This window comes from Myripristis murdjan, chromosome 5 (assembly GCF_902150065.1).
Source record: "Myripristis murdjan chromosome 5, fMyrMur1.1, whole genome shotgun sequence".
In the NCBI taxonomy this organism is placed as follows: domain Eukaryota; kingdom Metazoa; phylum Chordata; class Actinopteri; order Holocentriformes; family Holocentridae; genus Myripristis; species Myripristis murdjan.
The window spans coordinates 11,636,652-11,654,276 of NC_043984.1; the positions used below are offsets into that span (position 1 = coordinate 11,636,652).

At 41.6% G+C, this 17,625-nt stretch overlaps 2 protein-coding genes across 5 annotated transcripts in view; one reads left to right on the top strand and one right to left on the bottom strand.

Annotated features, from left to right (window-relative positions):
- Positions 1-1,237: 1,237 nt before the first annotated feature.
- mars1 (methionyl-tRNA synthetase 1) overlaps positions 1,238-17,625 on the bottom strand; it is a 30,768-nt gene continuing 14,380 nt past the window's right edge. Inside the window, exons 16-24 of one of the 4 annotated variants that reach the window (XR_003928226.1) lie at positions 15,099-15,230; positions 14,581-14,685; positions 13,927-14,122; positions 13,306-13,377; positions 12,951-12,977; positions 12,537-12,674; positions 11,656-11,832; positions 3,367-3,774; positions 1,238-2,776 (exon numbers count right to left, since the gene is read on the bottom strand). Coding sequence is in view for 3 of the 4 variants with exons in the window: in XM_030051207.1 (XP_029907067.1) it covers positions 11,683-11,832; positions 12,537-12,674; positions 12,951-12,977; positions 13,306-13,377; positions 13,927-14,122; positions 14,581-14,685; positions 15,099-15,230 (820 nt within the window). In the remaining variant the exon portion in view is untranslated. Of the gene's footprint in view, positions 3,775-11,622; positions 11,833-12,536; positions 12,675-12,950; positions 12,978-13,305; positions 13,378-13,926; positions 14,123-14,580; positions 14,686-15,098; positions 15,231-17,625 lie in introns of those variants that run through there. The other 3 variants (XM_030051207.1, XM_030051206.1, XM_030051208.1) reach the window with 3 other exon arrangements.
- Positions 6,507-11,086, top strand: ddit3 (DNA-damage-inducible transcript 3). Its single transcript, XM_030051209.1, has 4 exons — positions 6,507-6,653; positions 8,217-8,278; positions 8,802-9,010; positions 9,246-11,086. Exons 3-4 carry the CDS (start codon positions 8,855-8,857, stop codon positions 10,023-10,025), a joined length of 936 nt encoding a protein of 311 aa, XP_029907069.1. The 5' UTR covers positions 6,507-6,653; positions 8,217-8,278; positions 8,802-8,854; the 3' UTR covers positions 10,026-11,086.

A 17,625-nucleotide genomic window follows, 5' to 3' on the forward strand; every position in this document is an offset into this window, starting at 1 on the left:
GGACATTGGGTGGCAGCATAGCGCCTTATAAATGTGATCACATGAGCTTCAACCCACATAGTGCTCTGTTATTCAGTTTGCAGAGCTCCTGCCAACTGGACTGCGTAACAGGACATTGTTTTCAGCCACACACTCACATCTGTTCCCAATAAATTCTCCTGTAGTTTTATCAACCCCCCACCCCCCCAAAATGACATTACTTAATTAAAATGTTTGTAACCAACTCTCTACTCTGTCTACGTCAAATATTACTGAATCAATATCATCTGATTGGCATTTTAGAACAGCTGGATTTAAATAAATAAATAAATATTTAGGGCGATGTGGCAGAGATCAGATCTACCAGTGGCTATCCACAAGGCAGAAACTACATCAAATCATATTTTTCCCATCAACATCAGATCAGATCACACCTGAGATCTAAGGGGTTAAAAACTAATTTTCTATTCCTTTTGTAAACACAGTCCTAGTCATACCTAACAGTAAAAGAAGACATAAGTACAGTAAAAGACAGAAATAAATGTGCCAGAGGTAGCAGCTGCTGATGGTGCCGAGCCAGTCCACAAAATGTGTCAGAAAGACTCGACGCAGATATTACTTACAAACCAATTCTAGCACCTGATTCTATTTGCTTGAAATCAAATTGGTAGATTTTAGTCTTATCGAGACTATCGTACTGATATAATAGTCTAGTATACTAAATAGATTTTCAATTACTTTCCTGGGATTATTTTAATTTCCTGGAACTCGATGTATTGCCCTGTATGTCAAATCCCAAACCCATCTGGCACTTTTATAGACTAAGTATGCAGTTTGAAAATATTTGGCTCATATTTAGTGTCAGGTGATGGTGTTCGTGACAACAGCAGACAGAAGAAGAAGAAAAGGGATCAAATGCTTGTGACAAGTCGTCCCACCAACACCAGCGCCGGAGAAACGTAACCTCTGCGAACCCCCGAGTGAATGAATAGTTTATTGAGAGGCAGACTGAGGCATAGGTGGCCAACACAAACATGGTAATTAAAACATGTGTTGGCTGGATACTGCTCTTGTGACAATGTGGGTGTCACTGGTGAATTTGCTTGACTCTGTGAACAATATAAAACAAATAAAGCAAGGATAACCCTCTGTCACTGATCCTGTGGCCTTCAGTGAACATCCTGGCTGCATTTGATTGCAATGTTAATCTGCCAGAGAGAGAGAGATTGCGCAGATAAATAAATAAAAAAGCCCAACAGTGTATCACATCCATATTTTATTTGAGCATGCATCCCAGCTTGCCGTTTTCCCATACTGTGCATATAGCGGAGCTGAGCTGCGAGGACAGTGGGGCTGGAGTGTGGCGAATTCAGCTGGAAGAGATCAAGTGTGACTTACAGGGAATGAGACTCAGAGGCAAATGGCCCAGATGAGCACAGAGACATACCATGTACTGTATATAATGTCCGTCTATTTTGGTGCTCAAGATCCGGCCAGGCCGACCCCATCTGTCAAAAAGCAACCGGAGTTTGCCAAGGGTTCAGGCCTCGCTCAGAATGCTGGTGATAAAGGCAAGAAGTGTGTTATAATTTTATCTCAAATTATGCCTCACCTCATGTCATAAGAATGAGGTGACAAAGACAATTAATGAATGAATTTAAAAAAAAAAAAAAAAAAAAGAATGAGTGCATATTATCCGGTGGGAAAAAAAAAAAAAAAAAAAGATTTTAAAGACACGACAAAAACACAGAGCAAATATTCTTAAGGGATTTAGTAACATAAATACCGCTTAAGCCATGGTTATTCTTGACTGTGTGGTGGAATAGTGGCTACACATGCTGGCAGCCCGGTGTTGGCGCAACAAAACTTGAATTCCCTCCGCCCTGCTTTCTGCCTCCTTCAACACCCCAGCCACACTGGACAAAGTAGCTCTTTAGGCTCCTAAGTGCTCAGGCTGGACTTCTTGTCTACAGAGAGGGGGGCTACCGGGAGCGCCAATCGCTCCAAAACCTTTGTTTCTGCTGCAGGTTGGGGAAACTACGAGGAAGGGAAGAGAAGGATGGAAGGAGAGCCTGGAGTGTCTGTCTCACTGCCAGTATACCCACCTGTTCAGACAGGCGTTTAATGTTTAATGCCCTACAGTCTCTTCTTTGGCTTGGCTTTACTTTTGGCTTTTTTCTCATGTCTTATCTTTGGCATGTTAAGTCAGTGATGAAAAATCTCTGACAAATGACTGGTATTGAGAGTGGATTCAGACGGTAATAAATACGTGTTAAAATTAAACTCTGTAAACTTGTACAAACTGTACATCTGTCTCCTACATACTAGCGATCCTGGAGACAAAATAATCACAATTTTCAAAGTGACTGGAAATAATCAGTCTACCTTATGGAATTTGAGCAATGATTATGCAGACTGATTACAATGCTCTGTGATTAAATATTTTTTACAAATTAGATTTCAAAGTAATATTCACAGTTCCAAATGATGCATTATTATGGTATAATATTGTTATTTTATTGCTCTTACCTATGAAACCAAAAATAACAAAATCAACAATGGAGCTTAAAGCAAAAAGCAGGCAGGGGAAAGTTGATGCAGACAAAGATCAACTGATTTCAGACAAGGCAAAAAGCCGCTACGGAGAGAAGAAGGCAAGGAGCTGTGCGCCGCTGCATCTTCCAGTTTTCCACATTCCCTGAATGGGTCTGGACAGGTGAGGTTTGTGTACGCCTGGACTGAAGGCGAGAGGGAGGAGAGAGGAAGAGGGTGGATACAGTTGTGGGGCAGAATGAAGCTTGGGAGCGAATGAAAACAGGGAAGGGTGGGTAAGAACAGGAAACGGTAGGGGGTACACAGGGGTTAATTGGTTAACAAGATTAACAAGATTGTCTGGAAAGTCTCCTAAAGCTCTAAACAGGGAAATCATGCCTAACAACAAGTGGATGTGGCGTGTACCCATTAAATCTGGGGTGAGGTGGGGTTGAGGAGTTAGCTTAATAACTTTCCAAAAATGTTGTGAATTAACTTCTGAGTGTGTGCACATAAAGAAAGTGTACCACTGCGAACGCCGGACATCCCACTTGTATAGGAGATGATAAATGGGCAACTTCTCCAGGAAATAAAATGTAAAGGTGATGATTAATGGGCATCTGCTTCAGACAATAGAGAATTGCACTATTGGCTTCAGCAGAGATGAGAATTGGCAAATGAGATGAATGCAATGGAGAGCAAAAGCTTAAAGACAAAATTCTGTTACTCATAATTATTGGCAAAATTGCCCATTTATATTGCCTTTAAACCTTGTGGGTGTACGGCAGCCATAGGAACTCGCATTCGAGTTGGAACTACATTTTTCCCAAAACAGACCAAGATTTTTTGATGTACCTTTCCTGCGGCTCTCGCCAACAGGCCGGCGTTTCCTCTGGTTTAGTGAACTGCTCTCACAGCTGTTGGTGAGGCGAGGTGTCTGGCTGTCTGGGACCCGGGAAAAGAGGGCAAACGTGGTAAGACGATAAGAAAGGGCGAGCCGGGGGTAAAATATTTACTGTATCTCCAGTTCATGTTAACAGCTGTATCAGTTGGTCTCAGTTCATAGAGGGGAAGGATTCCGACAGCTGGTGTGTGTGTGTGTGTGTGTGTGTGTGTGTGTGTGTGTGTGTGTGTGTGTGTGAGAGTGTGTGTGTGTGTGTGTGTGTGTGTGTGGCAGGCGGACAGGGGCGTGGAACCTTGACCAAGGGCACAGGACAGAGAGAAGGGAGCTTGGTAACTGGAAATTCCCCAGACTCCTTTCACCTGAAAAACAAAAGAAAACAATAGCCGAGAAATGATTTGGAGGATAATAACTTAACACGCTATCAGTCACTTCTGTTTCATTTTTTCTCCGAGTTCAAATACCCACATTCAATCTGAGCCCGTGTGGCAGCACACCACAGAGCAAACAGGGGAAAAAAAGACGTGTCCACCCTTAATCTGGCAAACAATAATTTCATAAATTAAATTAAATGATGGCAAATCAGACAATACAGTGTGAGAGTGAATTTAGTGATTTACATAATATCCTACAGGTAGTGTAACATTACATCAGCGTCGGTCTCCAATTACAACAATCAGTAAGGAGTGAAAACAAAGCATACCATCGCTCCTGTAGAGCTGATCCTGATAAACAATGAACAGTTTTGGAGTAGCTGTTTACACTTTGTCAGCTCAATTTTTTTTTTCTTTTTACACCAGCCACGCTGAACAATAACAGAATACACAAAGAGAAAAAGGTTCAGATCAGCACCATGACTTATTTTCTCTCTCTCTCACACACACACACACACACACACACACACACACACACACACACACACACACACACACACACACACACACACACACACACACACACAAACAGAGTAAAGTGTAAATACTGAATCTTGACTTGAATTCAAAAGAACACCTATTGGTAAAATAGCAGGGACCATCAAACATCACCATCAGCCCACAAAGAAGAAGGCACAACCTAGATGTGGGGTTGTAAACAATGTTTTCTAATGAATACAACACAGACGACGGGACTGACAAAATAAACAGACGATAGGGAGGCTGGGAGGGGGGGGGGTGAGCAGGGGAGAGAAAGTATGCTGAACTACTCAGCAACAGCCACTCAAGTCGTGACGTGTTAATGGTGCTTCCTGCAGCGCTTTAACCCGGGTCCTAGAGACAGTATTTGAGCTTTCTATTCGCTACTTGGCGCTGTTGCTAGGGCTGTGCATGTTGAGCCGTGCACGTTGCACCATGCATTAAAAACAGTTGTGTGCTGAGTTTGGGATTAGGGCACAAGTGTCAGAAACGGGGTTAAGAGCCGACATATGCGTCCGGCTTTACAAAAACGTGTTTTTATTTAATCAAATTACACGTGTGGCCGCTCTCATCGTGAGACCCTTAAGCCACCGGCAGAATATTTTAAGACCATTTCCATTAGGGACTGTCCAGTGACCTGAAGTACTCGGAAGCGACCTTATTGAACTTTGTGGTATTTACCAATATTATAGTATCACTATAATATTACTATGGAAACATAACACCCAATGGGGAGGATGATCAGTATCAAGTTTATAATGACCTTATATCGTATTTGATCCGTTATGGAATTGATGTAATATTTACTATTGTAAACAATAGTGAGGTTTTTCTTTGTTTGTTTGTTTGTTTTTTATTACCTTATTTTATCTGCTAAGGTAACATTATTTCTGTAAGCACTCGCAAGTGTGTGAGTGACTTTACAGTAAACTGATATTACTTTATCGTATTTTTTTTTAATCTCTTATCATATCGTTGTAATATTTCCACAGTGACTTATAGTTCTGCTGTGATATTTGGGCACTACCCGTGTCTAAAATTTATTCTAGGATTAGTATAGTTTTTTTTTTTTTTTTTTTTATCGTGCGGGATAACTACAATTAAAAAAAAAAAAAAAAAAAAAAAAAAGGATCACACCGTTATCAGTGAAAATGAGATTGAATGAAAGTTGTGATCTTGGACTAATTAAGTGCTGCTGTGTGTCATGATCAACGCTGAGGCTCATTCAGTTGAATGTGTAAGCAGGCATGAGACGCGCCGCGGCTCTGTAGTGGGCTGAGGAACACACCCAGCAGCCACCGCTCGCGCCAAACACGCTCAGGCGACTTGTTTTGATATCGCGCGGAGCGCAACAGAGGGCGCGCGCGCCGCGAGGACTCGGAGAAGACTTCAATAACACGGGCATGTGGTTTAAAGAGCCACACAGCAAAACACCTGGCAAATAACACACACCTGTTCGCCGGCACCGGGCAGCCTCGCCGACTCTACAGTGTGTGGCACCGAGCCCGTGCGTCTCAGTGAGCGAGCCCGGAGGTTCAGGGGCTGAGGCTGTCACTGAACTTCAGATGGACACCATGTGTTCAAAAAACACATGAAAATGAGCTGCTGGAACCGTTTGGACAAGTAATAAAAAACATCCCGAGAAACTAAACACCACACATGTATAATTTACTTAAAAAAAAAAAAAAAAAAAACATAATAAAGTAGGCTTAATTCGTAACAAAACTGTTTTGTGCTACGGAAACAAACAATTCTTCGACATAAGATATCCTTGCATATATGTATATTTTTAGATTTTTGTTAGAGCCAACACTGTTTAATAAAACATGTTCTGATTCTGCTGGTGTTATCCCCAACTAGAAATTGGTTGCCAAGCATTGCATCATTCCTTTCATGTGACTCCCATACGCCCCAAATTCGTCCTGGCCGTCTTATGACTGCATCACATTTACTGGTCGTACAAACTATACGGGATAGGGGGAACAACTAGCAAAGCCCGCATGGCCCCACCTCCGTCTTCATTTGCGTCTACCTCATTGGATGTCGCCAAGGAGAAGATCTTAACTCGGCTCCCCTGATTGGACGGCGCGCACTTCAGTTCCTGCGGTCACGCCCAGTGTCATCGGTTCGGTTGTGGTGGCTCTGCCCTCCCAGCATAGTTCGGTTGGCCGCCTCCTTATATAAACACCGCCGGGAGTTTCCGAAAAATCACATTCAGCCATCAAGACTGAACAATGGTTAACATGAGCTATCACCAATCTTTAATAAAACATCTACATTCTCTCAATTCAAGACAGTCGAGAAGGCGAACGAATAAAAGAAAAAGGGTAAGTGGGACTCATTTTCTATGAGTTTTGCCACCACGGTGTGTGTGTTTTTTAAAGTCTTGAAAGGAATAATGTTACTTAATGTACTCTTTAAAGCCTCTAGTGTGGACCTGCCCTGGCGTTTGGAAAAGAATGTGCATGTTTTTGGCAACTTTCCCAATGCCGTTTTTAGAAAACAGTTGTCCAAATCAATCATAATTCACAGAGCTTGTTTTTTATGCGTTTTGTCTGAGTGTGCTCCGCCGCCGAGCTGTCAAGCCACTACTTATTGGAAGTTTCAAGGTTTTGACAGTTCAGCATGCCAAGGCTTTTTTTTTTTTTTTTTTTTTTTTTTTTTTGGTTTGTTTGTTTGTTTTGTGAATTTTTGTAGTCACAGCAGCCTGTCATTACCACTTCTTCAGCGTCATTATTTTCCACATGTTGATTAATCTTAAATAGCGCTTATTCAGTGCTGCTTTTAATTCCGGTGTAATTTTGACCAGAATGGGTGAGCTGTTGACACAAGAGACAGCGGGTCATTATTTTGACGTTTTTAATTTTTGACACGTACAAATACGAATGCATTTGGAGTGTGCTGCTTGACATGGAGCAGAAAACAGCTGTGTTTTCTGTCTTTTTCACTGTCTTTCTTCTCTTTTCGCTGAACGCTGCCTTTTGTTTCGCCCGTTCCTCCTAGTGGACTTATATTTCCATGACGTAATTGTCTCGGCTTACACTGGACATGTAACTCAGAAAAAAAAAATCTTTCTGTGTAAAATAAATGTCAAGAAAATTATTAATATTTAATTAGTTCGTCTTATTAACTGAGCAAGTAGTGTTTTCCTGCCTCCGATCGGACTTCACACAGGAAGTTTTTTTGACAGCAAGGCAATTTGAAGAGGATTTCGATTTTTTTTTTTTTTACTACTTTGTAACTATAATCAGCCACTACTCCAAACCAATGAAGAGATGGTTCCGCTTTTGTTGTTGTTTTTTTTTTTTTTTTTTTTTTTTTTCCTTTGCTCGTCATCGTCTCCGAGAAGGGGAAAAGAAGCAAAACGAATCAGATGAAAAGCATGTTTCACAAGCATTGTGTAGAGGGATCATGGTGTTTGGAAGCAGCCTCAGCAGACTGAGTTGAGATATTTTGGTTCAGGACAGATTCAAGCATTTATTTAAGGCCTGGGGACGGCTTGTCAGATCCGGATGGATCAATATTGAGATTTACTCGTCCCTTTTTACGACTTGTTTATCGATCCCAGCATGTCTTGAGGACCGTAGAAAGCAGGGGGCGCAGTGGAGAGCATTTCAGTCTTTGTTTACAACAAATAGGAGACCTGAATTTTATTCTTTTTTCTAACCTTTCTGATTACATTATCATTATTGACAGAACTGGGGGTTGATTTTACAGGGCTGCTCTGAATATTAAGTTTATTTTACCCATTGTTTCCATTCCAGGCCTGTCCTGTATTGTGCAAATCATCATTTTGATTCTGAAATCTCAGCAAATTTCACTCCTCACACAAGAAATATTTCATAAGCCCAAGACTAACCAATTGAATACGTGTTTTTTTTTTCTTTCAGAATTGTTGGGACAAGTTATCTCCAACAAATTGGCAGACTTGATTAAAAGAGACTTCCTAAAGGTGAGCTGCTCCTCTTATCATATTTGGCATCATGAATGTTGCATGTCAGTGAGGTCAGCCTCTTTCATTGAATCAGTTTGTTGGTTTCTACTTTATCAGTGTTTGGAATTTAATAATCTACATCTACTTTGTGCACCTTATTGTTCTTCACAATTTCTTCTACAAGCAGCTGTGCTGTAGTACAGTCATTTGCTCACTTAGTGTCACTGTTCTGCCATTTCACAGTTGTGTGGATTACACAATGCTCTGTACTTTGACCGGTCTAGTTTGCTCTATCCAATTGTAAACAGTAAAAGATAAATGCTGTTTATACTATTTTTTGTAGGGATATAAAATACACCAGTGTTTATCACCAGATACCAACAACCCACAACTCAAGAACTAGTTGCAGTAGCAGAAGAAGATATTCAAGTGAAGAAGGCGGAGTTAGAGTGGCATGTCAATCAACTAACGTGTTACCGCTCTGCACCCTATCTCTCTCTCGTTCTCCCAAACCTCCGGTGTCTGGCGACCGCCCCCTCAGGTCCAGTGTGAACTGTGTGGCCGAGTATCTGTGCGTTGCGACTGAGTGGCGAGATGACTGCCGAGTGGCTACACCTGCCCCCGCCGTACCCCCCTGGCGTGGGGCCGCTGTGTGGTGCAGAGTTGGAGGCGTGGTATGAGGACCTGCAGGATATTCTGGGCTCCGACACGGGTGGGGCAAAGCTGGCGCGTGCCCCCCCATGTGCTGAGGTCAGTCGCTGGGTGCGTGACGGATGGCAGTCACACCTGTGATGAGTGTTAGTTTTTTTGGTGTGTTGTATTTGCCTTACAGTTTGTGATTTGCTTTTAAGTGTAGTTTTACTTGTTTGGCAAAGGAATAAAATCCATTCACAAGTAGTGATTTTTAATCAACATAAACCGCGACATTTGATATGTTTTCGCGGGTTTTAACATTTTTGTGTTTCTTTTTTTTCTGCATTTGCAGAAGGAGCCGGAGTTTCTGGATGTTCTGGAGAGTTGTTCTCTGACGTGGTTGACAGACGGAGGCCAGACGTGGGGCGAGGGGGTCCAGAGGGTGACAGAGGAGATACACAACACCCAGCCGCTGCATCACTCCTCCTCTTCCTCGTCCTCGTCTTCCTCATCCTGCCTGAGTCCAGCTGTGGCAGAGGAGAGGCGGTCAGAGGGCGAGAACGGAAGAGAGGGCGACAGCTCGAGAGGAGGAGGGAGTGACCTGCTGCCCCCCGAATTCTTTGAGTTGCTGAGCGAGGGAGGAGTAGGAATGGTGGATCCGAGCGGAGCAGTGGTCAGCGGTGGTTACCATCATCACCACCATCAGCATCAACAAGCCAATGTCCATCCTTCGTCTCCCTCAGCCAGCGAGGAGGAACTGCCCCGCGTCCCCGGTTCTCCATCCTGCTCCTCCTCGGCCTCCCAGTCGCCATCTCAGAACTGTTCTTCTCCCTCCTCACCCGTCTCCTCTCCGTCTGTCTACCCAACCTCACGCCTGGGGAAACGTAAGAGGAGCATCAGCGAGAGGAGCACGAACGCCCTGTCCTCTTTTGCTTCCACCAGTCCACGCTCGTCCTCGTCCTTCTCTTCCGCAAAGAAGAGCAGGAAAGAAAGGGAACAGGAGAACGAGAGGAAGGTGCAGGAGTTGACGGAGCAGAACGAGCGTCTGAAAGCGGAGATTGAGAGGCTGGGAGAGGAGGTACAGAGGACACGTAGAGCCCTGATAGAGAGACTAGTCAACACCAGGAAATGAGAGGACAGAAGCAGGAAGGAAGACAGACAGGAAAAAAAGAGGACAGGTCCTACAGAATTGGAATAAGCAGTGGTGGGAAAAGGTAAAGTGGTGGCCATGAAATGCCTCTTACACAGGAGAAGATGGAAACCAAAGAATATTTTTTACCAGAAGAAACTAGATTTTCTGAAGAGACAGAGAAAGAGATAGTAAGAGACTGAAAGTGATGAAAGTCAAGGCTAGGAAAGCCACGGAAGACGGGGCTGCAGCGGCATTGCGGCAAATGTAGAGAGACACTGCATGTGAGGGAAATGGAAGAAAAGAAAGCTCTGAGAGCAAATCATGCAATGCTACTGATGACAGTGTTTGTGTTATCCTCTTTAAGAATGCCTACCATGAAGGTCCATCACTAGCATTGCAGAAATGTACCATTTTTGAGCATTTAATGATTTGTACGTAAGGCAGAAAGGAACTTGATGTTGATTTAGAGAACGCATTTCATTGTCATCCTTTCCCACCATCTTGCAATAAATTGTATCTCCTCCTTTAAGGGCTGCAATCTGGCTAGCAGAGATTATTTGCCCCAAATCATGGAGAGTTTAGGAGCTCAGGAAAAGTTTGAAAGTGCCCAGTGCAGTGTGAGTATGAGAGAATGATTTTCGGGAGAGCAAGAACATGATTACTTTTTTTTTTTTTTTTTTCCAAATAACCCATGGCTTGTGTGTATGTGTATTTAGATATGGTGAATAGGACCCGGCTATACTTTCTAAGCTGACCTTTTTCTATCAAAATGGGAATTAGTGGTAGAACTACGATATATGTATTTCTATACCCTAATTTACTATTTTTTTATATAATCCTGTAATATATCCAGCTGTACTGTAACGGCCTGTACTGTAATATACCAACATATCCTCTAGCCACGTTACTTTCTCATTGTTGTCACAAATTGTGAATCTTAGGATAATTTGCATGGCCTTTTCCATTTACAGCATAAATATACATGTATTTTACCATAGCATTTAGTTTGTTCTTCACTGTAATCTCAAATTTGCAATAAAATATAAATTTGGCAATTTTCAGTGTTTTGTAATGATTATTTGAATGCATATTTCATAGAAGTGAACTTTGCATGAATGATTTTATTTAGAGAAGTAGTTGCGGGACAATTCAAGTGGTAAAAAAGTGGTTAACAACCGAAACAATTTCTGTCTGAATTTTGATAAATTTATTTTCTTAATCCAAAAAGGATCTTTGTAGCAAAGGCATAAGAGCAATGTTCCAGGGGATATATATATAAAAAAAAAAAAAACACCTTTAAATACGCAACACACCTTCTAACGCTAATGTTGCATGCTGACTTTATCACATAGTGAGAGTATAAAATCAGTTTCTTTTGGTGTAGGGATTTGGAAAAATCCCTCCATTCTGTAGCTGTATTCATCTGACTCTCTCTTTGTGTGTTTTCATTTCCCCGTCGGCCTATCCAGCATTTCATTAGTCCTCAGTGCCAATACCACATTGTCTTAGATCCTGTCACGGCTTTGCCTTAAGCTAATACCCTCATCTCTCTCTTAGTGTACATCTTGTTCCCATTCTCCAGCATCATACCTTTAAACCTCCATTCTAGTCTTCCCTTCCTCTGACTAACCTGTCAGTTTTTTTTTCTTTCTCTCTCTCACTTCTTCTTGCCCTTCTGAGGTGTGGGCTCGGGGCTCTTCCCCTCTGCCAGAGCGAGCTGTTTCTTCAGGTCCAACAGCATGGCCACCTCTGCTGTGATAACGGCCTTCTCTGCCTTCTGGGCCTTGAGTGTTCGCACCTTGTCGCCCTGAAAGTAGATAAGATGACAGGGCGTGATACATTTATCACACTCGTACATCTGTGTTTGGCAAAAGCACAGCTGCACAAAAAAAGAGGTTGACAGTTTTTCTTATCAAATTGTAAGTTGTTAACGAAGGCGGCCATTCGTCAGCTTGGAAGTATAGGACTCTATCAGGGTGGAAAGCGGTTCAAAGATATTGAGCATCAAAAAATCGATGTACTAGCTGATAAAATTGTTACATCTTAATTTTTTTAAATAGTTAACCTCAAAAAAACTTTAAAAACACCAGATCAGCATATAGTAATAATCAAAAATAATTTGGTTAAATTTTGACTTAAAAAATAAATTTGAAGTTTACGCTTAACTAGAAATTTTGTTAAATGGTGAAGCTGATCAAATATGGCTTAAAGTTGCTTATATGTGTCACCGCCCAATACAGTGGTGTGTCCATGATCTGACTGTTTGAGAAATCATTTTCATTCCTTACAGAGGGCGGCAACCTCTTTGGTATCCATTTAAAAGAATCCGACTTCCAATAAAAAGGTATCGCAATTAAAAGGATGAATTTGAAAACAATGCGACTAATAGTGTTGCGAGTGCCCTTCTAATAAAAAGGTCTATTGAGGGTTATTGATCCCACAATGCGTTAAAATAAAACAATAAGGTTGACAGAGGATCAACGCCGCGCTGTCATCAGCCAGCCATCTCACCTGCTCAGCCACAGCCTGTGTGAGCTGCCTGGCTCTCTCTGGGTCGGCTCCATTCACCGCCGCCGTCTCGGCAACAGCGACTGGGGCTGGCGCAGCAGCAGGCTTGGCGCTGGCAGTGTTCTGAGATGTCGCCTGAGTCTGGAAATAGACAGATGGAGATATTCCATTTTGAGGTTTACGAAGGTTATTATATGAAGAGATTACTTAATTCACACAATATCACTCATCACTCAACGCTGACGAGATTTCATGAGTCATGGCGGTATGAATGGACAGAATGAATCACACCGGACACAGAATGAGTAAAATTCAAATACACAAACAGGATGTTAGATGAGCTGTTCGTGCAGACGAGTGAAAATGAACATCAACAGCGCTATGGTGGACTCTACACATACACACAGCCTGGAATACCTTCTTTTTAGGTGGTTCATCCTCAGGCTGCAGGCAGGAGAGATTGAGGAGAAGATTTAGACACTGAAATGTCGGACTTAAAAAAATCTGTCATTCTTATCTTTGAGATGAATGCTTTATGTGCAATTTAAATATTGAGTGTTTTCATGATTACTTTCGCAGACAGGTACTTCAATTAAGTACACATTCTTATTCATGTCAACAGTTTGACTGAAGCTGCAGAGCGGTTATGCTTCACGATATGCGTTTTTTTTTTTTTTTTTTTTTTACATTATTCATAAATAGTCAACCTATATTTGTACAAGACCTGACCGAGCTCATGCACGGACCATTAAGCTTCATGAACGTCAAATACCTGCTGTCCACCAAATCTCTTCTTCAAAGCCTCGATCTGGTCCGCCTCCAGTTTCTGGAACAATGGACTGACCTGGGGACAGAGCAGGATGGCACAGGGAATAAAGGTTAAAATTAAAATATATACAGACAAATATTTACAAAAGCCTGTAACTATGAATCTCTATGAAGCTCTAAGCCAATGCAGTTGGGAAATTGAACCTAGATGTTCTATGTTCCTCTTTAAACCAAGAAAACCAGGCAAGTTAAGGAGATAATCGTGAATCAGAACTATCTGCTAAGTCTCAATCATGACCACCGCTCTTGACGGAGCGCTGATGACAAACGCTGTGTTTTGTTACAGACGTTGTGGGAACAGGAGCACTGTAATAGTTTTTGTATGGTATGAGCTTATCCAAGAACACATCATTTCGCGCTGGAAAAAACACAAGCTGCTCCTTGTCTGGAGACCTGTCAGGCTGCTGCAGAAGGGTACAGCAGACACAAGTCATCATAATTAGGGGACAAGTGGCCTGAGAGAAACTTGCTGTGCCAAGGCTCAGCCTCACAAACACCTTCTCCGGTTGTGCCGATACAGGTACCACAAGCGCAGTCTGCGTGTGTCTTTTGAGGGTGTAATTACCGTGCCGATGCGGTGGCCAGCAGTCAGGGCACATACAAAGGTGCCAGTGCCTTGCAACATGGTGTTGATACATGACTCGGGCGCGTTGAGCTGCTTCCTGATGGTTTGGCTGACCGCCGGCATGTACGGCTGTAACATCACGGACAGCAAGCACGCAATGTTCACGGACAAACCGGTTACTGTGCTCGCACGCTGCCTGATGAGGAACGGAAAATAACAGAGAAGCGTCAGTCAGTTACATCGTGAATGCAATTTTTTGAAAATGTTAATTTAGACAAGCAAGTATATTTTCATGATCACTCGTCGATTCAGCAAAATCCGTATTTCTTTTCTATGAACTTAATAATCTTAATATTTCCTACAAATTTGATTATTTAAATCTCAAGTCAGTCTTTGTTAAATCAAAATTATCTTTGCTTGTTTTCAGCATTAACTACAATCAGAGTATTCATTCATGATTGTTAATATTTCTCCGTATTGCAAAAGATGAGTGGTCGGCCTCTGTGCGTTTTGACAAAAAAAAAAAAAAAAAGAGAGAGAGAATTGCGCACACATTTGTGCAACAGTTCACAAACTGTAACACTCGCAAATCCACACCCTTTATACAGAATTACAAAGATACAGATTATGTTGAGTTGAACAAGGTCAACTCACCTTTCTGAGTCGCCTCCTTTGATATTCTTCCAGGGTTCGTTAACCTGAATGTACTGGTTGCCATGACGAGAGATGTTCAGGATGTGTTTCAGAGCATCGCGGATTCTGGCAGAATATTTCAAAGAAAACACGTCGATGGTGTGAAACTGACAGCGGTATAATAGAAGCCAAAATTTGAGGAAGTAATGGCACCACAACCCACAAAAGATCACAACTTCAGGACCAGTTCATTTAAGGTTTTCTGATTATCAACTCCTATGTTTTACCTGCAGTGTCCACATGAAATTCAGTTCGATTAATTATTAATTTAGCACTTGTAATAAAACTAAACAGAAAATGTATAGTGAGTTTCTGTACGTGTTTCAATTATTTTTACAAATTGAATTATATTGATAGATTAAAAAAAAAAAAAACTTTTCGGTGTCTCTTGAGAAATGAATGAATGAATATCATTTCAGTCTAAATCGCGGCATCCTTCAGCGCTGCTTTTGACAAGCGCGTGACTTGAGTGTTCTTACTTGACTTTGTCCATGAGCTGGATGTACTGGCGCAGCTCCCAGCCCACCTGAGCCAGAAGCCTCTTGTCTTCCTGTTGTAGCTCCATCACAGGAACACAGCCGTCAAAGAACTTACTGACAAACATCCCAGCTCTGGAAGATGGAGGAAGGGGGAGAGAGGTAATAAAAAGCAGGGGAAGGACAGAGAGAAACGGGTGTTAGAGAAAAAATAGGGGAATGAATAGGGAAAGACAGCCAGATAGAGGGAGGGAAAGTGAGGGCAAAGAGAGGGAAGGGCTTGTTACTTGACTTGCTAATTGTTCATAAATTATAGATTTTGTTGCCAGATGTAATGCAATACCCTGCCAGCATAAACTAACACAACAGTATACCGCCATGAGTCTCCTTACAGTGAACAGATAGCAAAGTTTTTATCAACGTGTCACTGTTCAACACAGGCTGTGTGAGGCCAAGTGCAAAAGTGCAGACACAGTGCAGACAAAGCACAAAACCACACACTGCAGCTACAACTGAGAGACACATCGTGAGCTCCTTTATAGTAGGAGCTTCTTCAATGCCTCTAAACTGTAGCTGAGTCTGGGACTTCAAGTCATTTGTCAAAAGTGTTTCGTGTGTTCATCAGGAAGATATTTGAATTCAGAAAACTATTCTCATGTCTGATGCAACAAACTATTCTACATTTCTATATGTTCAGCCACTGAGGAAGGTCTGTAAAACCCAAATCCTCTGAACTATATGTCCAATTTACACTGATCTGTGTGACGTGTGAAATGTTTCATATTGAAATGAAGAGACTGAATCTTCCCTGATCAAATACGATTTGCTGTTGGAGAATATCAAGTTCTGTTTTACCTATATGAGTTTGTCCAGTCGACTGTTTCTGAAAGGACCAACAAAATGTTTGGATTTAAATGCAGCCGGCTGATCCCTTGGATTAAAGAAACGCCAGAACCCTGAATAACCTATAAATTTGAAAAGTGTTGAGAGATTGGGTGTAGATAATGATCTAGTGATTCGGGCCTGGATCCAGGCAAGGACAGAGTTCCTTTTCTAAAGCCGAGTACTTTACACCTCCAACACCTTAGGCTGGATGCAATCTACAAGATATTTTTGAACCAATTAAGCAACAACGTTGCTGCCCCAGACCAAGATCAAGGTAATGTGAAAAAATGCCGCTGAGAAAAATCTTTGATGCAGGATTTAACCGTGATCTTTTAAAAACCATCTGAGGCAGTGTAATTGGGACTAAATTACGCCATCCCAAACAAATTTAGAAAATTGGGGTGAACCTGTTGTAATAGTTATTGCTCTGGACTTTTGTAGAGTACAGCAATCTTGAAAATAACACTTATGTGTAAAACATGCAACTTGAGGACGAGCTGAGCTTCAAGGAGAGAAAATAGCATCTCTAAACAAGGATCCACCTTTGCACAATTTGCTTTTTCTTTTAAAGCCATTAAAGAATGGAATAACTTTGGACATACGTACATAATATTTTGTATTGTGTTCTGTGATTATTTCTATGTAATGTGTGTGTGTGTGTGTGTGTGTGTGTGTGTGTGTGTGTGTGTGTGTGTGTGTGCACCTGATTTTATGTAGAAGTGAGGTGGCAAATGATTTTGTTTTGTTTGTTTGTTTGTTTCAGAGGGTTGACTGGTTTGTTCTGGATAGTGAATGTTAGTGCATGTAGTCTGGGAGCCATGAGCCATAAGTCTGGATAGGTATCACCATAGAAAGTACACCTTGTACTAATTTAATATAATGGGAAAAGTGTTGTTGTTGTTATTATGGAGGACATAATACACTACATAAAATAAAGTGCAAAATGCTGTTCATTTGCATGTATTTTTACATGAAAGTCAAAACTGTAAGACAAAAAGATACATCAAGATAATGTAATATAACTATTTAATATGCTAGTCAGGATGAGAGAGATCCCTCTTTGAAATACATGAAGTTAATTTAGGTCTCTGTTCACTCATCATCTGTTTTCTACAGGTATGTCTTCATAAGGTACCCCTTCTATGTAGAATAAGACACATTTTCCACTGTGGCTGTAATAGTAGCGAGCAACTCGGTGCTAAACCAGAAAAAAAGTAAATGCTGGACTTCTCATATTCAGCTGGATACGAGCCTTTCAAAAAATGGTATCTTCATGTCTCATAACTCAAGTGTCAAACCAACTGTGACATGTCTTACATCTCCCCTATTATTTTCACAATTTAATTTTTTTCAAAAATATTTGTTGCATAATATTTACCAATTAATTTAAATAGCTTTTCTACCTTTTATCTCAGAAGTCCCAAACCAGCTCCGTTTGTTCACATCCCCCATAACACGTTGCATCATATTCATATCATCATGCAAATTACGGGAGTTTCCCGGGAGAAACAACAAAACGGGAGGGCGCCGGCAGATGGCCTTGAAACACGGTAGAAACCCGGGGAAAACGAGCTGGCAGGTATGGGTGTGTGCCCGAGCAAATTCAGGGCATGTGACACTTCTGGCCTTTGAGTCTGCAGTTTAC